This window comes from Bufo bufo, chromosome 6, assembly GCF_905171765.1.
Source record: "Bufo bufo chromosome 6, aBufBuf1.1, whole genome shotgun sequence".
Lineage (NCBI taxonomy): Eukaryota > Metazoa > Chordata > Amphibia > Anura > Bufonidae > Bufo > Bufo bufo.
In genome coordinates, this window is record NC_053394.1 from 173,515,398 (window position 1) to 173,533,234 (window position 17,837).

The 17,837-nt window shown below is 46.1% G+C and overlaps 1 protein-coding gene across 3 annotated transcripts in view; it reads left to right on the forward strand.

Moving 5' to 3' along the window:
• Positions 1 to 17,837, forward strand: part of LOC121006072 (zinc finger protein 287-like) — a 519,245-nt gene that overhangs the window by 480,064 nt on the left and 21,344 nt on the right. For 2 of the 3 annotated variants that reach the window (XM_040438963.1, XM_040438965.1), the window contains exons 4-5: positions 15,883 to 15,991; positions 17,370 to 17,465. In XM_040438963.1, coding sequence (XP_040294897.1) covers positions 15,883 to 15,991; positions 17,370 to 17,465 — 205 coding nt within the window. Of the gene's footprint in view, positions 1 to 3,026; positions 3,075 to 15,882; positions 15,992 to 17,369; positions 17,466 to 17,837 lie in introns of all 3 variants that reach the window. The other variant, XM_040438964.1, reaches the window with a different exon arrangement.

Sequence of the window (17,837 nt, forward strand, 5' to 3'; positions counted from 1 at the left end):
CATCAACAGAATCAAAGGTCTATACAGGGAGTGCAGAATTATTAGGCAAGTTGTATTTTTGAGGATTAATTTTATTATTGAACAACAACCATGTTCTCAATGAACCCAAAAAACTTGTTAATAGCAAAGCTGAATATTTTTGGAAGTAGTTTTTAGTTTGTTTTTAGTTTTAGCTATTTTAGGGGGATATCTGTGTGTGCAGGTGACTATTACTGTGCATAATTATTAGGCAACAAAAAACAAATATATACCCATTTCAATTATTTATTTTTACCAGTGAAACCAATATAACATCTCAACATTCACAAATATACATTTCTGACATTCAAAAACAAATCAGTGACCAATATAGCCACCTTTCTTTGCAAGGACACTCAAAAGCCTGCCATCCATGGATTCTGTCAGTGTTTTGATCTGTTCGCCATCAACATTGCGTGCAGCAGCAACCACAGCCTCCCAGACACTGTTCAGAGAGGTGTACTGTTTTCCCTCCTTGTAAATCTCACATTTGATGATGGACCACAGGTTCTCAATGGGGTTCAGATCAGGTGAACAAGGAGGCCATGTCATTAGATTTTCTTCTTTTATACCCTTTCTTGCCAGCCACGCTGTGGAGTACTTGGACGCGTGTGATGGAGCATTGTCCTGCATGAAAATCATCTGTCTCGGTCTTGTTCCCGGAGGAGGTGGTTTCGCCGGGACCCTGTAGGCCCTTTCAATAAAATTCTTATAGTCTGAAATGTCCTGTCCCAGTTTATCAATCAACCACTTTTGTATAAACCCACAAAGGGGTCCGGGAACAAGACCGAGACAGATAATGGTTAGCCTATTGTCAGTAAAAGATAAGGAGTCGATTATGAGTAGGTCTAGGAAGAGGGGCAGGTTGGATTATTTGGGCACAGATGCGATGTTGTTTTTCAGATTATGCAAGAGAAACAGTGAAAGAAAAAAGTAAATTTATTGATGTAAAAAAAACATTGCGCCTGAATAATGTGAAATACTCAATGTTGTTTCCAGCTAAATTACGGATAGAATGGGACAATAGAACTTGGTTCTTTGATTCGGCGGAGTCGGTATGCGAGTGGATTAAGGAAAAACTAAAGATCTGAGGTGTAGCGGGTTGGGGCCGCCCCCTCCGGGATCCCAAAACATCTCAAATTTGCCCTCCTGGAGTTATTGTCTAATTCTAATACCTTATCTTTTAGGGCTCTATTTTCCTCCTTTTAGTATGTTTTCCTCTTTAACCGTGTTCTGTTGGAGATTTTCCGAATCTGATATTCTCTTCTCTGCTTCTGATAGTCTATCTTTATACTTTTGTAGATCTACTCTAAGAAGCCCAACTACTTCCTTAATGTTTCCGGTCTGGAGGGAGAGGTCCTTTATAGCCAAACTAAAGTTTTTAATCTCCTGGAATATATCCTGCAGACTAGGCGCTTGTTCCCCTTGTTGGGGGTTGTTTCCTTCTACCATTTTCTGTTGTTTGGTACTCCTCTCTCCAGTCCGGAATTCCTCCACTACCATATTCTCAGTAGTACCTTCCAGCGACCCAAGGGATTCACCCTCTTGGTCCTGGGAGGTATCCTCATTCCTTTTCCTAGGAGGGTTTGCGTGTTTGTCAGGAGCTGTTGTCTAGTCCTTTCCATAAACATAGGGGAGATTGAGATATTCAACTCCTGCTGACCCTTCCCCTTTTTTCCTGCTCCCTGTCTAGCCATTATCCAAATATTTCTATTATAGGGCTCCTTAAAAGCAATATGTATTGGTTCAATCAATTAGCATCAAAACCGTTGTGGTAATAATTCGGTAACTTATTACAGGTTATGCGGACCCTCTGCCGACCCCGTATGTGGCAGGCAGCCCACCAGCCCCTATATTTTGTACTTACTGACCTAATTACTGGCCAAATAATTCAATATATGGGCAGCCAACCACAAAGGGGCCCAACTGCCGCCCGCATCCCACAATATACCCGGACTGGCGTCCACCCCCCAAAAACAAAAAACTGATATTATGCGGTTAAGCCAGTCTCCTTAGTCCCGGTTAGTTTGCTATTAACCCAGTTAAGGGCTTTCAATCTTCTTTTCAAACAATGCCGTTGGCAGATAATAACATACGTTTTAATCAGTTTCTATGAGAAGGTAAGTTCTAGACTTGACAGCGACGAATCAATAGATGTTTGTATAGAAAGTTGTATATCTGGACTTCTCCAACGCATTTGACACTTTACCACATAAAAGGTTAGTATATACAATGAGAATGCTTGGACTAGGAGAAAATGTCTGTGTGTGGGTAAGTAACTGGCTGAGTAATAGAAAACAGAGGGTGGTTATTAATGGTACACACTCAGATTGGGTCACTATTATTAGTGTGGTACCTCAGGGGTCAGTATTGGGCCCTATTCTCTTCAATATATTAATGATCTTGTAGAAGACTTGCACAGAAAAATATAAATTTTTGCAGATTACACTAAACTGTAAGTAATTGACACGGAAGAGGACAGTATACTGCTACAGATGGATCTGGATAGATTGGAGGCTTGGGCAGATAAGTGGCAGATGAGGTTGAACACTGACATATGTAAGGTTATGCACATGGGAAGGAATAATGCAAGTCACCCGTACATACTAAATGGTAAAACACTGGGTAACACTGACATGGAAAAGGACCTAGGAATTTTAGTGAACAGCAAACTAAGCTGTAAAAACCAGTGTCAGGCAGCTGCTGCCAAGGCTAATAAGATAATGGGTTGCATCAAAAGGGGCATAGACGCCCGTGATGAGAACATGGAGTACTGTGTGCAGTTCTGGGCTCCTGTGAACAAGGCAGACATAGCAGAGCTGGAGAGGGTTCAAAGTAGGGCAACTAAAGTAATAACTGGAATGGGGGGACTACAGTACCCTGAAAGATTATCAACATTAGGGTTATTCACTTTAGAAAAAAAGACGACTGAGGGGAGATCTAATAACTATGTATAAATATATCAGGGGTCAGTACAGAGATCTCTCCCATCATCTATTTATACCCAGGACTGTGACTGTGACGAGGGGACATCCTCTGCGTCGGGAGGAAAGAAGGTTTGTACACAAACATAGAAGAGGATTCTTTACGGTAAAAGCAGTGAGACTATGGAACTCTCTGCCTGAGGAGGTGGTGATGGTGAATTCAGTAAAAGAGTTCAAGAGGAGCCTGGATGTATTTCTGGAGTGTAATAATATTACAGGCTATAGCTGGAGATGGGTCATTGATCCAAGGAGTTATTCTGATTGGAGTCAGGAAGGAATGTTTTCTCGTGCATGGCATTGGGGGACACAGCACCATGGGTATATGTCCAACTACCACTAGGAGGCGACACTAGACATAAAAAGTGTTGGCTCCTCCCCGTTGGGCTATACCCTCTCCACAGACACTACGCAGCTCAGTCTTGTTCTAGTGTCCGTAGGAGGCAGACCTGACCTGCTTTTTGTGCAGGTCATCCTGCTACTTTTTTTTTTTATTTTTTTCTTCAATCATTTTTTCTTTCTCTTCTCTGCAGGTTCCGGCCTGCTGCAGGGGTGGCTCCATCGTGGTCCACTTTAGTTGCCCCCCTGCGGGCGCGTACTTAGGTACCTGGCAGCCACCCAGTCCCCAAATCTGCTTCCGCAGTGGAATTCCGGCAGTCCCACGGTTCCCGTGTTGGGTCCGCCGAGGGGTTGGTTACTGCTGCGCCTGAAGACGTCTGAGGGTGAGTATGTTAGATTAGGGATCCCACCCTCCTCCCCGGGCCTGGGCGCGTTCCCCCCTCATACTCCCTTCCCGGATACCTAATACAGCTCTCATTGCTGTGTGGGTAAATGCCTTGCCTCTGATAAGTGCCTTGCCTCTGTTACATTAGGTTGTGGGTTTTTCTCTCAGCTGTATCCTGGCCCCAGAAGCCCCCTGGCCTTCCGTTTTTTCTCTCCCTGGGGGTCTCTTCTTTAGTTCTTCTCCCCCACCTGGCCCCCGTTCGTCGCGGCAGTTCTGGGGCACTATCGCGATCGCGGCCGTTCGCTCCCGGCCGCGCTCCACTAATTTAGTCCCTGGCTTTTCGGGCCTACTAGGCCGCAACTCCCCGCCTACTTTCTCCCTTCCCGGGCTTACTCTGTCTCCTCCCCTCCGTGGGGGGAGCCTGGGAGGGGCCTCTTCTGCCTGCCAAGCCAGCCCCAGGTTCCCTGCTCTCTCTCTGAGGGGCGGTTCTTCCTCCTGCTGTCGGCTCTTTCTCTCTCCGGTCGCCATCTTCTGCGCTGCACAGCTCCTGGGGTCCTGTAGGCAGCCTCTGGCTGAATTGCTCCGCAAGCTCCTTTCCCTCTCTCCCCTCTCGATTGCTGCATTCTCCTGCAGTCCTGCCACCTGCTCTATAGCTGCTGCAGCACCTCTTGGGAACTGTGGCATCCGGGGTCAGATAGGTCAGCCCTGCTGCTCTATGGGGCCTCCTCTCCCAGCCTCCCTATCGGATCGCCACGTATTTTACGTGCGTCCATTGTCTACGGAGGTTTCGACGGGGTCGCCTTGTCCCCCCTCCCACCCTTTTGTGTGTAGGTCCCCCCTGAATGGGCTCCCTCCATGTTGATCCATGGGAACCTTGCCTGACTCGCCCAATCCCTGGCGGAGTCGCTGGAGCGCTACCTACAAATTGCGGTCTCCTTCCCCCCTGAGCCACGCTCACGCTCAGATACAGGGTCATGCAAGGAGTAGCCCATGGACCAACCTTGGGTGGTCTCAACTAGCTTCCACCCTTCTTCGGCATCCTCGGGTCCCCCAGGACAGGCCTGAGGCTGGTGACGAAGCCTTCTCTGTCAGTTGCCTCTGGGGACACCTCTGCACCGATTCCCTCGGAACAGAACATCAGGCGGTCTTCCACCATGCAGAATCCCTCTGCGTGGTCAAGTCAAACGTGCATGGTGGTACCTACCCTACCAGGTTTGGTGCCCCTCTAGTGGACTTTCGGATGGCGCTCTCCTGCCTGCACAGGTAATTTCCGCACTGGTAAGGCAGCCGTCACCGTGCTTAGCAACTGGGACACCTACGCGGTGTCTCTGGTACGTACGCCCTCGTAGGCTGTACACGACAGACCTTCCTGGTTCCCCTATCCAGGGGCTATGTTCTAGGCAAGCTGATAATTCAGGCAAACGCCACTTGTAGGGTTGGCAACCCTTCTCGGCCTCTAAAGGTTCTTTTGTAATGCCTGTACCAGAGAATACAGGCCGGCTTCTATGCCGTGGCGATTACATCTGTCTGTTTCCAGCTGCCTTGTTACTTTCATAGGTAGAGTTCCTGCTGACTGGCTATGGTGTTCCATGCGGCACTATTTCCTCCTACGGGGTGAGATATACAGGCCGCCTTCAATTGCCGTAGCAATTGCACCTGTCTGTTTCCAGCCACCTTGCTCCCTTCTTGGGTAGAGTCCCTACACCATCTCCTGATGCTGTATTCAATATCCCTGGCGGGCTCTATTGTGTTCCGTGCGGCACTATTTCTCCTTTCTCGGCGAGATATAGAGGCCACTCTCAATTGCTGTGCAATTGCCTCTGTTTGGTTCTAGTGGGCACCAGGCTGCCACCTTGTTCCCTTCATTTTTATTTAACTTCTCTATCTCCAGGGGCTTTTGCCGTTGCTCCTGTCTGGCCTTATGGTGTACCTTGAGGCACTATTTCTCCCTTACCGGACGAGATATTGAGGCCACTTTGTAGTGCCTCATCTAGTGTGCTCCAAACAGCCATCTTACTCCCTTCTTAGGTAGAGTTCCTGCACCGTCTCTGATGCTGCAGCCGTTACACCTGTCGGGCTCTATGGTGTACTATGCGGCCCTGTTTCCCTCTTTTTAGGTGAAATAGAGGGCATTCTTCAGTTGCCATTGCACTTACTTAGTTGTGGTGTGCACCTATCGTTCCGTGTGGTACCGTGCGGCCCTATTTTTCCCTTCCCGAGCGAAATATAGGTGCCATAGCTAACGTGGCAGCCGTTGCACTTCTCTGGTCCTAGGGTGCTCCATGCGGCCACATCGCTCTAATCTTAGACCTAGTACCTCTGCCATCTCCAGATGCTGTACCCATTGCACCTCTCTGGTCGTATCTCTGCACTACACAGCCGTATTTCTACCTTACAGGTTGAGGACCTGTACCCTCCAAATGCGGTCGCATTCCTGGATGCTGTGGCTTTGTTTCCACCCTCCTTAGTGTGCAACATGCAGCCACTTTACCTCTGTTTTAGGCTTGTATTTTTAGTACCCACGTGCTGGGCCCTATGGTGCAATCTGTGGCCCATACAGTTTCGGTATTACTGGGTGACTTCCTCCCCGGGCTCTAATCTGTGCTGTGGATGTTGGTTACTTCCCTTTTCGGCCATCCTGGTTCAGCACGAACATGGTAGCCATATCTGGCAGGGGTGGGCCAGCCCAACCCCCACCTCCACCTTGTCTGTCTATTACTACTTCTGGTGTACCCAGTATATGGCTGATCTGTTCTGATCTGGTGGGTGGTCCACATACAACCACGCTCCCTACACCATGGCCAGGTGGTTGTTGGTTTTTGTGCTAGGGTTGCTATTGCCATCCCTATCAAATACTACTTTCGGCTGCACTCCGCGTTCCCCATATTATAAAGGAGTACCCGCGTTGTTTTCTATTACAGGGCGGACCATTCCTGGTGGAGTACAGTGATCTCCACTGGATCTTCTCCTTGTTGGGATACGTAGCTTGGTGAGCACCGGCCGCTGCAGCAGTTTTCAGCCATCACTGGATGTCCTCCGCCACACGGAATCCTCCTGGGGTCAGCGACATTATCCTCGCTGGACGTCCTCCCTGATGAGTCAGGGACAGAACCACTGAGCGCCACACACCTGCCTGGTAGGTGAATTTCTGCTGATTGCTCTGACATAGGACAGGGTTCCGTAGTTTCTTCTGGGTCCGGGTGTTCCCTTATATTCTCTGCTTAGCTGTACTATCTAACAGAGGGCAGTCCCTTGGGACCTTGCTATTGTCTGCGCCCATCTGGTACTCTCTCCCCCTGGGAGGCTTCTGTATGTCGGTCGCAGCTGGTTTCTACATTTCGTGTAGTCACTCCCGTTTCTTTTATAGCGACTTCGCCATTCCTTATGCATATGGGTGTCTGTTGTTTTAGTGGTACAACCCAAGCCGCTGTACTTGCCCTCCCCGGGACAATGTATGCAGATTGCTAGCCACTATTCTTTGAATGGCTAGTTGTCCATGGCCAATTCCTTCCCATATGGTGGTTCTTTTCATTTTTTCTTGGATATTCTGGTTTTTGTTGTCCTCTGGTGGTTCAGTTCATGGTTCCTTGTGAGCCCATTGCGGGTACTCCTTTCTGGAGTCCCTGTCCCCGTTCATTTGACCACACAGATTCTGTAGGATTATCGTTGGGAGGGGCCTGAGTTGATTGTTCCTCTTGCGGGTTCCAATAGCCTTGTGGACCTCTTGGGATTCGTGTCTATCTTCCCATCCTCCCACGTCAAGTACTTTGTGTTGAGTGGTTTAGTGCTACGGTTTGCATTTCCACCTTATGGTCTCCTTCGGGAGGGACTTCCTCCTGTTTGTAGAACCTTCCTCCTTAGACTGTTGGGAGTGCGCTCCTTCTCCTCCCATGTCCCTCAGTCCTGTGTGTCCCTGCTGAGATTTCCTGGGCCTGCATGTCCCTGATACTTCACTTGGCCGGAGTTTCTCCGGTCTTGCGCTTCTCAGCGATATTTTGTTTTCAGAGGCTCGTTCCTCGTCTCCTGGTTTTGGAATGCAGGTCTTCTCTTATTTTTTTTTCTTTTTAGCTGGCCTTTACTTACAACCCCCTCCCTTTCCAAGGGTTGGCGGTTTCCCTTAGCGCCTTTGGGGTTTTCACTTTTCAATAGGACGCTTAACTTCATCACCTGCTTCGTGGTGGGGGGAGTCCTGCTCCCTTCATATGTGAGCCTTGCTATGGCTTCCCTCACTCCAGTGTGCCCCTGCTGAGATTTCCTGGGCTTGCATCTGGTTCCCTTCTTCCCTGATAATTTGTTTCGCCTGAGTTTCTCCGGTCTTGCGCTTCTCAGCGATATTTTGTTTTCAGAGGCTCGTTCCTCGTCTCCTGGTTTGGGGATGCAGGTCTTATCTTTTCTCTTTTCCTGGTTTTTACTTACAACCCCCTCCCCTTCCAGGGGTTGCCGGTTTCCCTTAGTGCCTTTGGGATTTTTTCCTTTCAATAGGGCGCTTAACTTTTTCACCTGCTTTGCGGTGAGGGGAGACCCGCTCCACTCACATGTGAGCCTTGCTATGGCTTCCCTCACTCGTTGGCCTTCAGTGATTCCATGTTCCCTTGCTCCCCTGGCCCTTCAGGGGTTGACCTCAGGGTGTTTGTGCTTTCGCCTGAGACAATTGGGATGTTAGGTAGATCCGATACGCGATGCTGTCCTACTTTCTCTCCAGCCTTCGGCTGAGCTGGGTGTTCCCCTTTGCCTTCTTCTTGCATTTGGGACCTTCTCCCAGGCATTTGTCCTGGGGTGCTGGCAGTCGTCACTGTGGCCTCCTTGGGGTTTCTCCCTTGTTATGAGGCTTCCTGCCTATTCCGTGCTTTTCTCCTGTTGGGTCACATGGTTCTCCCGCACCTGTATGCCCAACAGGTGTCATGGTTATTCTTCCCACCCTCGGGGACTGCTTTGGGACGTCCCATGGTGCTGTGTCCCCCAATGCCATGCACGAGAAAATTGGATTTTTTATACTCACCGTAAAATCCTTTTCCCGTAGTAGGCATTGGGGGACACAGATCCCACCCTATGTTGTTTTACTTCCGCTTCTCCGGGCTGGTCTCTTGATCTTTCCCGGTACGGGAGTTGTTGGTTCCTTGCCTTTCTTCTCTCTCCTACTGCTTTTGGTACAAACTGAGCTGCCTAGTGTCTGTGGAGAGGGTATAGCCCAACGGGGAGGAGCCAACACTTGTTATGTCTAGTGTCGCCTCCTAGTGGTAGTTGGACATATACCCATGGTGCTGTGTCCCCCAATGCCTATTACGAGAAAAGGATTTTACGGTGAGTACAATTTTCCCCTTAAGTGGGGAAAATTGGCTTCTACCTCACAGTTTTTTTTTATTTTTAGTTTTTTTTTTGCCTTCCTCTGGATCAACTTGCAGGATAACAGGCTGAACTGGATGGACAAATGTCTTTTTTCGGCCTTATAGACTATGTTATTAAAATGGAAAATCTGCCAAAAAAGTGAAATTTAAAAATGTAATCTCCTTTTTCCTTTAATTCTTGTGGCACACCCAAATGGTTAACAAAGTTTGTAAAATCAGTTTTGAATAATTTGAGGTGTGTGGTTTCTACAATGGGGTCATTTAAGGGTGGTTTCTATTGTGTAAGCCCCACAAAGTGACTTCATAACTGAAAATGGGTTTTGGAGATTTTCTTAAAAATGTAAGACTTATAAGATCCTAAAAAAAAATGGGACATATGGGGAAGGTAATAACTCTCATATGATATATCACTATCTGCCTTAAAAGCAGAGAAATTCAAATTTTGAAAATTGCTCATTTTTCTAAATTTTCTGTAAATTTAGGATTTTTTAATAAAGGCGAATTATATCGACAACATTTTTTCACTATCATGAAGTACAATGTATCGCGAGAGAACAATCTCAGAATGGGTTGGATAAGTAAAAGCATTCTGGAGTTATCATCACATAAAGGGACACATGTCAAGTTTCCAAAAAATGGCTTGGTCCTTAAGGTGAAAAATGGCAAGGTCCTTTAACCCCTTAAGGACACAGACATATTTCACCTTAAGGACCAGGCCATTTTTTGCAAATCTGACCAATGTCACTTTATGTGTGAATAACTTTAAAACGCTTTTACTTATCCAGGCCATTCTGAGACTGTTTTTTCGTCACATGTTGTACTTCATGACACTGGTAAAATAGAGTAAAAAAATTTTCATTTTTGTTTATAAAAAAAAATACCAAATTTACCAAAAATTTAGAAAAATTAGCAAATTTCCCTACTTATATAATACATAGTAATACCTCCAAAAATAGATATTATTTTACATTCCCCATATGTCTACTTCATGCTTGGGTCATTTTGGGAATGCCATTTTATTTTTGGGGGACGTTACAAGGCTTAGAAGTTTAGAAGCAAATCTTAAAATTTTTCAGAAAATTTTTAAAACCCACATTTTCAGGACCAGTTCAGGTCTGAAGTCACTTTGTGAGGCTTACATAATAGAAACCACCAAAAATGACCCCATTTTACAAACTACACCCCTCAAGGTAATCAAAACAGATTTTACAAACTTTGTTAACCCTTTAGGTGTTCCACAAGAATTAATAGAAAATAGAGATAAAATTTCACTTTTTTGGCAGATTTTCCATTTAAATCCATTTTTTCCAGTTACAAAGCAAGTTTTAACAGCCAAACAAAACTCAATATTTATGGCCCTGATTCTGTAGTTTACAGAAACACCCCATATGTGGTCTTAACCACCTCCGGACCGCTGTACGCACAGACGCGTCCTGGAGGTGGTTGATTCATTCCGAGTGGACGCGCCGGCGCGTCCTCTCGCGATGGCCGAGATTTCCTGTGAACGCGCGCACACAGGCGCGCGCGCTCACAGGAACGGAAGGTAAGAAAGTGGATCTCCAGCCTTCCAGCGGCGATCGTTCGCTGGCAGGCTGGAGATGTGATTTTTTTAACCCCTAACAGGTATATTAGACGCTGTTTTGATAACAGCGTCTAATATACCTGCTACCTGGTCCTCTGGTGGTCCCCTTTGTTTGGATCGACCACCAGAGGACACAGGTAGCTCAGTAATATGTTGCACCAAGCACCACACTACACTACACCCCCCCCCCGTCACTTATTAACCCCTTATTCACCCTTGATCACTCCTGATCACCCCATATAGACTCCCTGATCACCCCCCTGTCATTGATTACCCCCCTGTCATTGATCACCCCCCTGTAAAGCTCCATTTAGACGTCCGCATGATTTTTACGGATCCACTGATAGATGGATCGGATCCGCAAAACGCACACGGACGTCTGAATGGAGCCTTACAGGGGCGTGATCAATGACTGTGGTGATCACCCCATATAGACTCCCTGATCACCCCCCTGTCATTGATTACCCCCCTGTCATTGATCACACCCCTGTAAAGCTCCATTCAGACGTCCGCATGATTTTTACGGATCCACTGATAGATGGATCGGATCCGCAAAACGCACACGGACGTCTGAATGGAGCCTTACAGGGGCATGATCAATGACTGTGGTGATCACCCCATATAGACTCCCTGATCACACCCCTGTCATTGATTACCTCCCTGTCATTGATCACACCCCTGTAAAGCTCCATTCAGACGTCCGCATGATTTTTACGGATCCACTGATAGATGGATCGGATCCGCAAAACGCACACGGACGTCTGAATGGAGCCTTACAGGGGCGTGATCAATGACTGTGGTGATCACCCCATATAGACTCCCTGATCACCCCCCTGTCATTGATTACCCCCCTGTCATTGATCACACCCCTGTAAAGCTCCATTCAGACGTCCGCATGATTTTTACGGATCCACTGATAGATGGATCGGATCCGCAAAACGCACACGGACGTCTGAATGGAGCCTTACAGGGGCATGATCAATGACTGTGGTGATCACCCCATATAGACTCCCTGATCACACCCCTGTCATTGATTACCCCCCTGTCATTGATCACACCCCTGTAAAGCTCCATTCAGACGTCCGCATGATTTTTACGGATCCACTGATAGATGGATCGGATCCGCAAAACGCACACGGACGTCTGAATGGAGCCTTACAGGGGCGTGATCAATGACTGTGGTGATCACCCCATATAGACTCCCTCATCACCCCCCTGTCATTGATCACACCCCTGTAAAGCTCCATTCAGACGTCCGCATGATTTTTACGGATCTACTGATAGATGGATCGGATCCGCAAAACGCACACGGACGTCTGAATGGAGCCTTACAGGGGCATGATCAATGACTGTGGTGATCACCCCATATAGACTCCCTGATCACACCCCTGTCATTGATCACACCCCTGCAAAGCTCCATTCAGACGTCCGCATGATTTTTATGGATCCACTGATAGATGGATCGGATCCGCAAAACGCACACGGACGTCTGAATGGAGCCTTACAGGGGCATGATCAATGACTGTGGTGATCACCCCATATAGACTCCCTGATCACCCCCCTGTCATTGATCACCCCCCCTGTCATTGATCACCCCCCCTGTCATTGATCACCCCCCCTGTCATTGATTACCCCCCCTGTCAGGCTGCATTCAGATGTCCGTATGATTTTTACGGATCCACGGATACATGGATCGGATCCGCAAAACACATACGGACATCTGAATGGAGCCTTATAGGGGGGTGATCAATGACAGGGGGGTGATCACCCCATATAGACTCCCTGATCACCCCCCTGTCATTGATCACCCCCCTGTCTTTGATCACCCCCCTGTCATTGATCACCCCTCTGTAAGGCTCCATTCAGACATTTTTTTGGCCCAAGTTAGCGGAAATTATATATTTTTTTTCTTACAAAGTCTCATATTCCACTAACTTGTGTCAAAAAATTTAATTTCACATGAACTCACCCTACCCCTCACGGTATCCAAATGCGTAAAAATTTTTAGACATTTATATTCCAGACTTCTTCTCACGCTTTAGGGCCCCTAGAATGCCAGGGCAGTATAAATACCCCACATGTGACCCCATTTCGGAAAGAAGACACCCCAAGGTATTCCGTGAGGGGCATATTGAGTCCATGAAAGATTGAAATTTTTGTCCCAAGTTAGCGGAAAGGGAGACTTTGTGAGAAAAAAATAAAATCAATTTCCGCTAACTTGTGCCAAAAAAGAAAAATTTCTATGAACTCGCCATGCCCCTCATTGAATACCTTGGGGTGTCTTCTTTCCAAAATGGGGTCACATGTGGGGTATTTATACTGCCCTGGCATTCTAGGGGCCCTAAAGCGTGAGAAGAAGTCTGGGATCCAAATGTCTAAAAATGCCCTCATAAAAGGAATGTGGGCCCCTTTGCGCATCTAGGCTGCAAAAAAGTGCCACACATGTGGTATCTCCGTATTCAGGAGAAGTTGGGGAATGTGTTTTGGGGTGTCATTTTACATATACCCATGCTGGGTGAGATAAATATCTTGGCAAAAGACAACTTTTCCCATTTTTTTATACAAAGTTGGCATTTGACCAAGATATTTCTCTCACCCAGCATGGGTATATGTAAAATGACACCCCAAAACACATTCCCCAACTTCTCCTGAATACGGCGATACCACATGTGTGGCACTTTTTTGCAGCCTAGGTGGGCAAAGGGGGCCACATTCCAAAGAGCACCTTTCGGATTTCACAGGTCATTTACCTACTTACAACACATTAGGGCCCCTGGAAAATGCCAGGGCAGTATAACTACCCCACAAGTGACCCCATTTTGGAAAGAAGACACCCCAAGGTACTCCGTGAGGGGCATGGCAAGTTCCTAGAATTTTTTATTTTTTGTCACAAGTTAGTGGAAAATGATGATTTTTTTATTTTATTTTTTTTCCTTACAAAGTCTCATATTCCACTAACTTGTGACAAAAAATAAAAACTTCCATGAACTCACTATGCCCATCAGCGAATACCTTGGGGTGTCTTCTTTCCAAAATGGGGTCACTTGTGGGGTAGTTATACTGCCCTGGCATTCTAGGGGCCCAAATGTGTGGTAAGGAGTTTGAAATCAAATTCTGTAAAAAATGACCAGTGAAATCCGAAAGGTGCTCTTTGGAATATGGGCCCCTTTGCCCACCTAGGCTGCAAAAAAGTGTCACACATCTGGTATCTCCGCATTCAGGAGAAGTTGGGGAATGTGTTTTGGGGTGTCATTTTACATATACCCATGCTGGGTGAGAGAAATATCTTGGTCAAATGCCAACTTTGTATAAAAAAATGGGAAAAGTTGTCTTTTGCCAAGATATTTCTCTCACCCAGCATGGGTATATGTAAAATGACACCCCAAAACACATTCCCCAACTTCTCCTGAATACGGAGATACCACATGTGTGGCACTTTTTTGCAGCCTAGGTGGGCAAAGGGGCCCACATTCCAAAGAGCACCTTTCGGATTTCACCTGTCATTTTTTACAGAATTTGATTTCAAACTCCTTACCACACATTTGGGCCCCTAGAATGCCAGGGCAGTATAACTACCCCACAAGTGACCCCATTTTGGAAAGAAGACACCCCAAGGTATTCGCTGATGGGCATAGTGAGTTCATGGAAGTTTTTATTTTTTGTCACAAGTTAGTGGAATATGAGACTTTGTAAGAAAAAAAAAAAAAATCATCATTTTCCGCTAACTTGTGACAAAAAATAAAAAGTTCTATGAACTCACTATGCCCATCAGCGAATACCTTAGGGTGTCTACTTTCAGAAATGGGGTCATTTGTGGGGTGTTTGTACTGTCTGGGCATTGTAGAACCTCAGGAAACATGACAGGTGCTCAGAAAGTCAGAGCTGCTTCAAAAAGCAGAAATTCACATTTTTGTACCATAGTTTGTAAACGCTATAACTTTTACCCAAACCATTTTTTTTTTACCCAAACATTTTTTTTTTATCACAGACATTTAGAACAATAAATTTAGAGCAAAATTTATATATGGATCTCGTTTTTCTGAAAAATTTTACAACTGAAAGTGAAAAATGTCATTTTTTTGCAAAAAAATCGTTAAATTTAGATTAATAACAAAAAAAGTAAAAATGTCAGCAGCAATGAAATACCACCAAATGAAAGCTCTATTAGTGAGAAGAAAAGGAGGTAAAATTCATTTGGGTGGTAAGTTGCATGACCGAGCAATAAACGGTGAAAGTAGTGTAGGTCAGAAGTGTAAAAAGTGGCCTGGTCTTTCAGGGTGTTTAAGCACTGGGGGCTGAGGTGGTTAAACTGCTGTACGGGCACACAGCAGGGCGTAGAGGGAAAGGAATGCCATACGGTTTTTTGAAGGCAGATTTTGCTGGACTGTTTTTTTGACACCATGTCCCATTTGAAGCCCCCCTGATGCACCCCTAGAGTAGAAACTCCAAAAAAGTGACCCCATTTTAGAAACTACACCCCTCAAGGTATTCAAAACTGATCTTACAAACTTTGTTAACCCTTTAGGTGTTCCACAAGAATTAATGGCCCTCCCGCCCACACCGCCGCTTGCCATACCCCCCCCCCCCCCCCCCCCCCCGCTGCGCCCGCCGGCACATCACAAAGAGGGCTGCAGGTGGGGGTGTTAAACATTAAAAAAAGGCATTTTGAAGTCAATCAGCAGGCACCCTGGGTCAATGTGCGGCGGTGATTGGAACAACACAGGACGTACCTGTACACCCTGTGTCCTTAAGTACCAGGACATCAGGGCGTACAGGTACGCCCTGTGTCCGTAACAGGTTAAAGGGGTTCTCCAGGAATTAAGAAAATGAAAATACGTAAATATTACTTTATTATAAATAAATTCCCAAATACCTTTCAAACTAGCCTAAAAAAGTGACATTTTTGGGAGGGTTTTTTTTCAATTTTAACTTGACTGTTAAAATGGCCTAGAATGTGAGCAGGTGAGTTGCCTCCACTTGCATAACTGCCTAGGGGTGAGTGATGATGCCTCAGTACACACTACTTTGTAAGTTTTCCTGTAAGGCTGCTCAACCATCATGGTATATCAGAGGCAGGATTACATCATTACTGTCTACAGTATTGTAGAGCAGTGTAGTGAGGTCCCGCAGCCTCACCCCCCTCAGCAGCTCTAGGACAGGTTGCTGGTGGCTATTGCTGACAACACAGACCAGTGCATGCCACCAGCACTTATAATTTTCTGTGTCCTCTAGGATGAATATGGAAAAGGTGAACCGATGACCAGTACTGAAGAAGACAACATACATGTATGGGCTACACTGAAGTGCAAGGAGGAAGAAATCCCTATGGCTATATGTGCAGGTGAGATACCGCTGTAGGATAGCATCTGTATTGCTAGTACTTCTTGGTTAAAGGGAGCAGTTTTGACCATACTACACTGCTCCCAGCAACAGGTGTGGCCTGCAAGAGTAGAACAAACAGGAGTAGTGTGAAGTTTTATTCTGGCTTGTTTTGATTTTGCCCCTGGACTGGGCACTGTGAAATGTTTTCTGCATAGAGCTGTTTCACAGCCCCTGCCCTCTGCGCTGACTGACATCTGTTGCATTTAACCAGGAGACCAGTAGATCTGTCACTTAGAGAGAGGGGAGGGACTGTGAAGCAGATCTATGCAGAGAGCACAGTCCCTACCTAGTGCTGGCAGCATTGTAGCATGGCCAAAACTGACGACTGACTCCCTATATGGGAATGTTGGACTGTCCCTGTAGAGCAAGACCTAAAAATTAAAGGTGTTTTCTGGGAGATCAATATTTGTGACCTGTCCTTAGGATAGGTGTTCAGTATCAGATTACCAGGGGTCTGACTCCTGGTACTCATCCCAATCAGCAGTTAGCAGAAGTTTAAGTCTGCCTGTTGTGTGTCCTATCCCTGGCTGTGCAATCTCGGATTTTGTTGTATCTTCGCACATTCTGTCTGGATTCTGTGAGGTCTGTTCCTGATTCCTTTTGGATCTGTTCACTGTTTGTCTGTTCGCAGTCTTGTCTGTTATCCAGTTCTCTTGAGTCTGTTCCCTGTGTGATCTGCATTCTGTCCTTGTTCTTTTTACCATGTTCTTGAGACTGTTTTGTGCATGGTCTTAGTTCTGTTGGCCAATATATTTTCTAGTTCTAGTTCTTGTCTGTTTGGCCTTGCCAAGTTTCTATATCTTGATCTGCCTTTTCTGAACTGTGTGGTAGAGTTATGTGCCTGTTCCATCTTCCTAAGTATCTACCCATGTTATGTCTGAACTGTGTCCTGAAGTTTTTGGCATGTTCTCTTCCTGTTTATCCACAGCTTGGTTCTGTCCGTACTTTGCATTGGATTCGCTTGTATCCTGCCAGTTCTTTGTCTGGTTTTGTCTATCATCTTACTTTTGATTTCAATGCCTTGCACTTGTGGTTCTAATCCAGTGTATCAGCTGCCAACTACTACGACTATTCCAAGAGGTAGTGCCTGGTGGCTCCCCTGCAGTGAAGCCCAGATCCCTGTATAGAGGTTAAAGAAGGAAAACCAGAGGACCGACAGGATAACACCCTCCGGTCTAACCCAACATCACAGTGGCATAGTTGGCCCAGTGGCTCCAGAACCATTGTCCGAAACACATTGTTCTGGTGTATTTCACTCTTAGGACCACACAAACTTTATATATCCTGCTCCTCCTCAGATAATTTATTAAGTTGCTATGTTTCTATGTGTTTCACAGATCAATCCAATCAAACAGACTCGCGAGACAAGAATATCTCTCAGGGAGATGAAGCTCAATGTAAAGAGGAGGAAATCCCTACAGATATAAGTTCAGGTAAACAGTGGTTATGTCATCTGTGGGTTTTTTCAGCTAAATTCCTAGAAAAACAAAGCTGCAGGAAAGTGTTGGGTGGAGTAGTCTTAGGTACATTAATAAAGGAACCTTAAGCCCTTAATGACTATTCATCAGTATTGTATCGCGAGCTGCCCCAGAACTGGTGCTTGGTTGACTAATCACTGTCTACCTTCTGCTCTAACAGCCAAGATTGGAGGAGCCTTGGTTCTGGCCATTTAAAGAGAACCTGTCAGCAGGATGAAGAGTTGATCTAGCTGATTAAAATCATTCTTGTCCTTTGAAAACGGTTGTGTCATTCCTGGCAAAACTTTTATTCTTTATGCAATTTAAGATTTCCGTGCACTGAGGAGC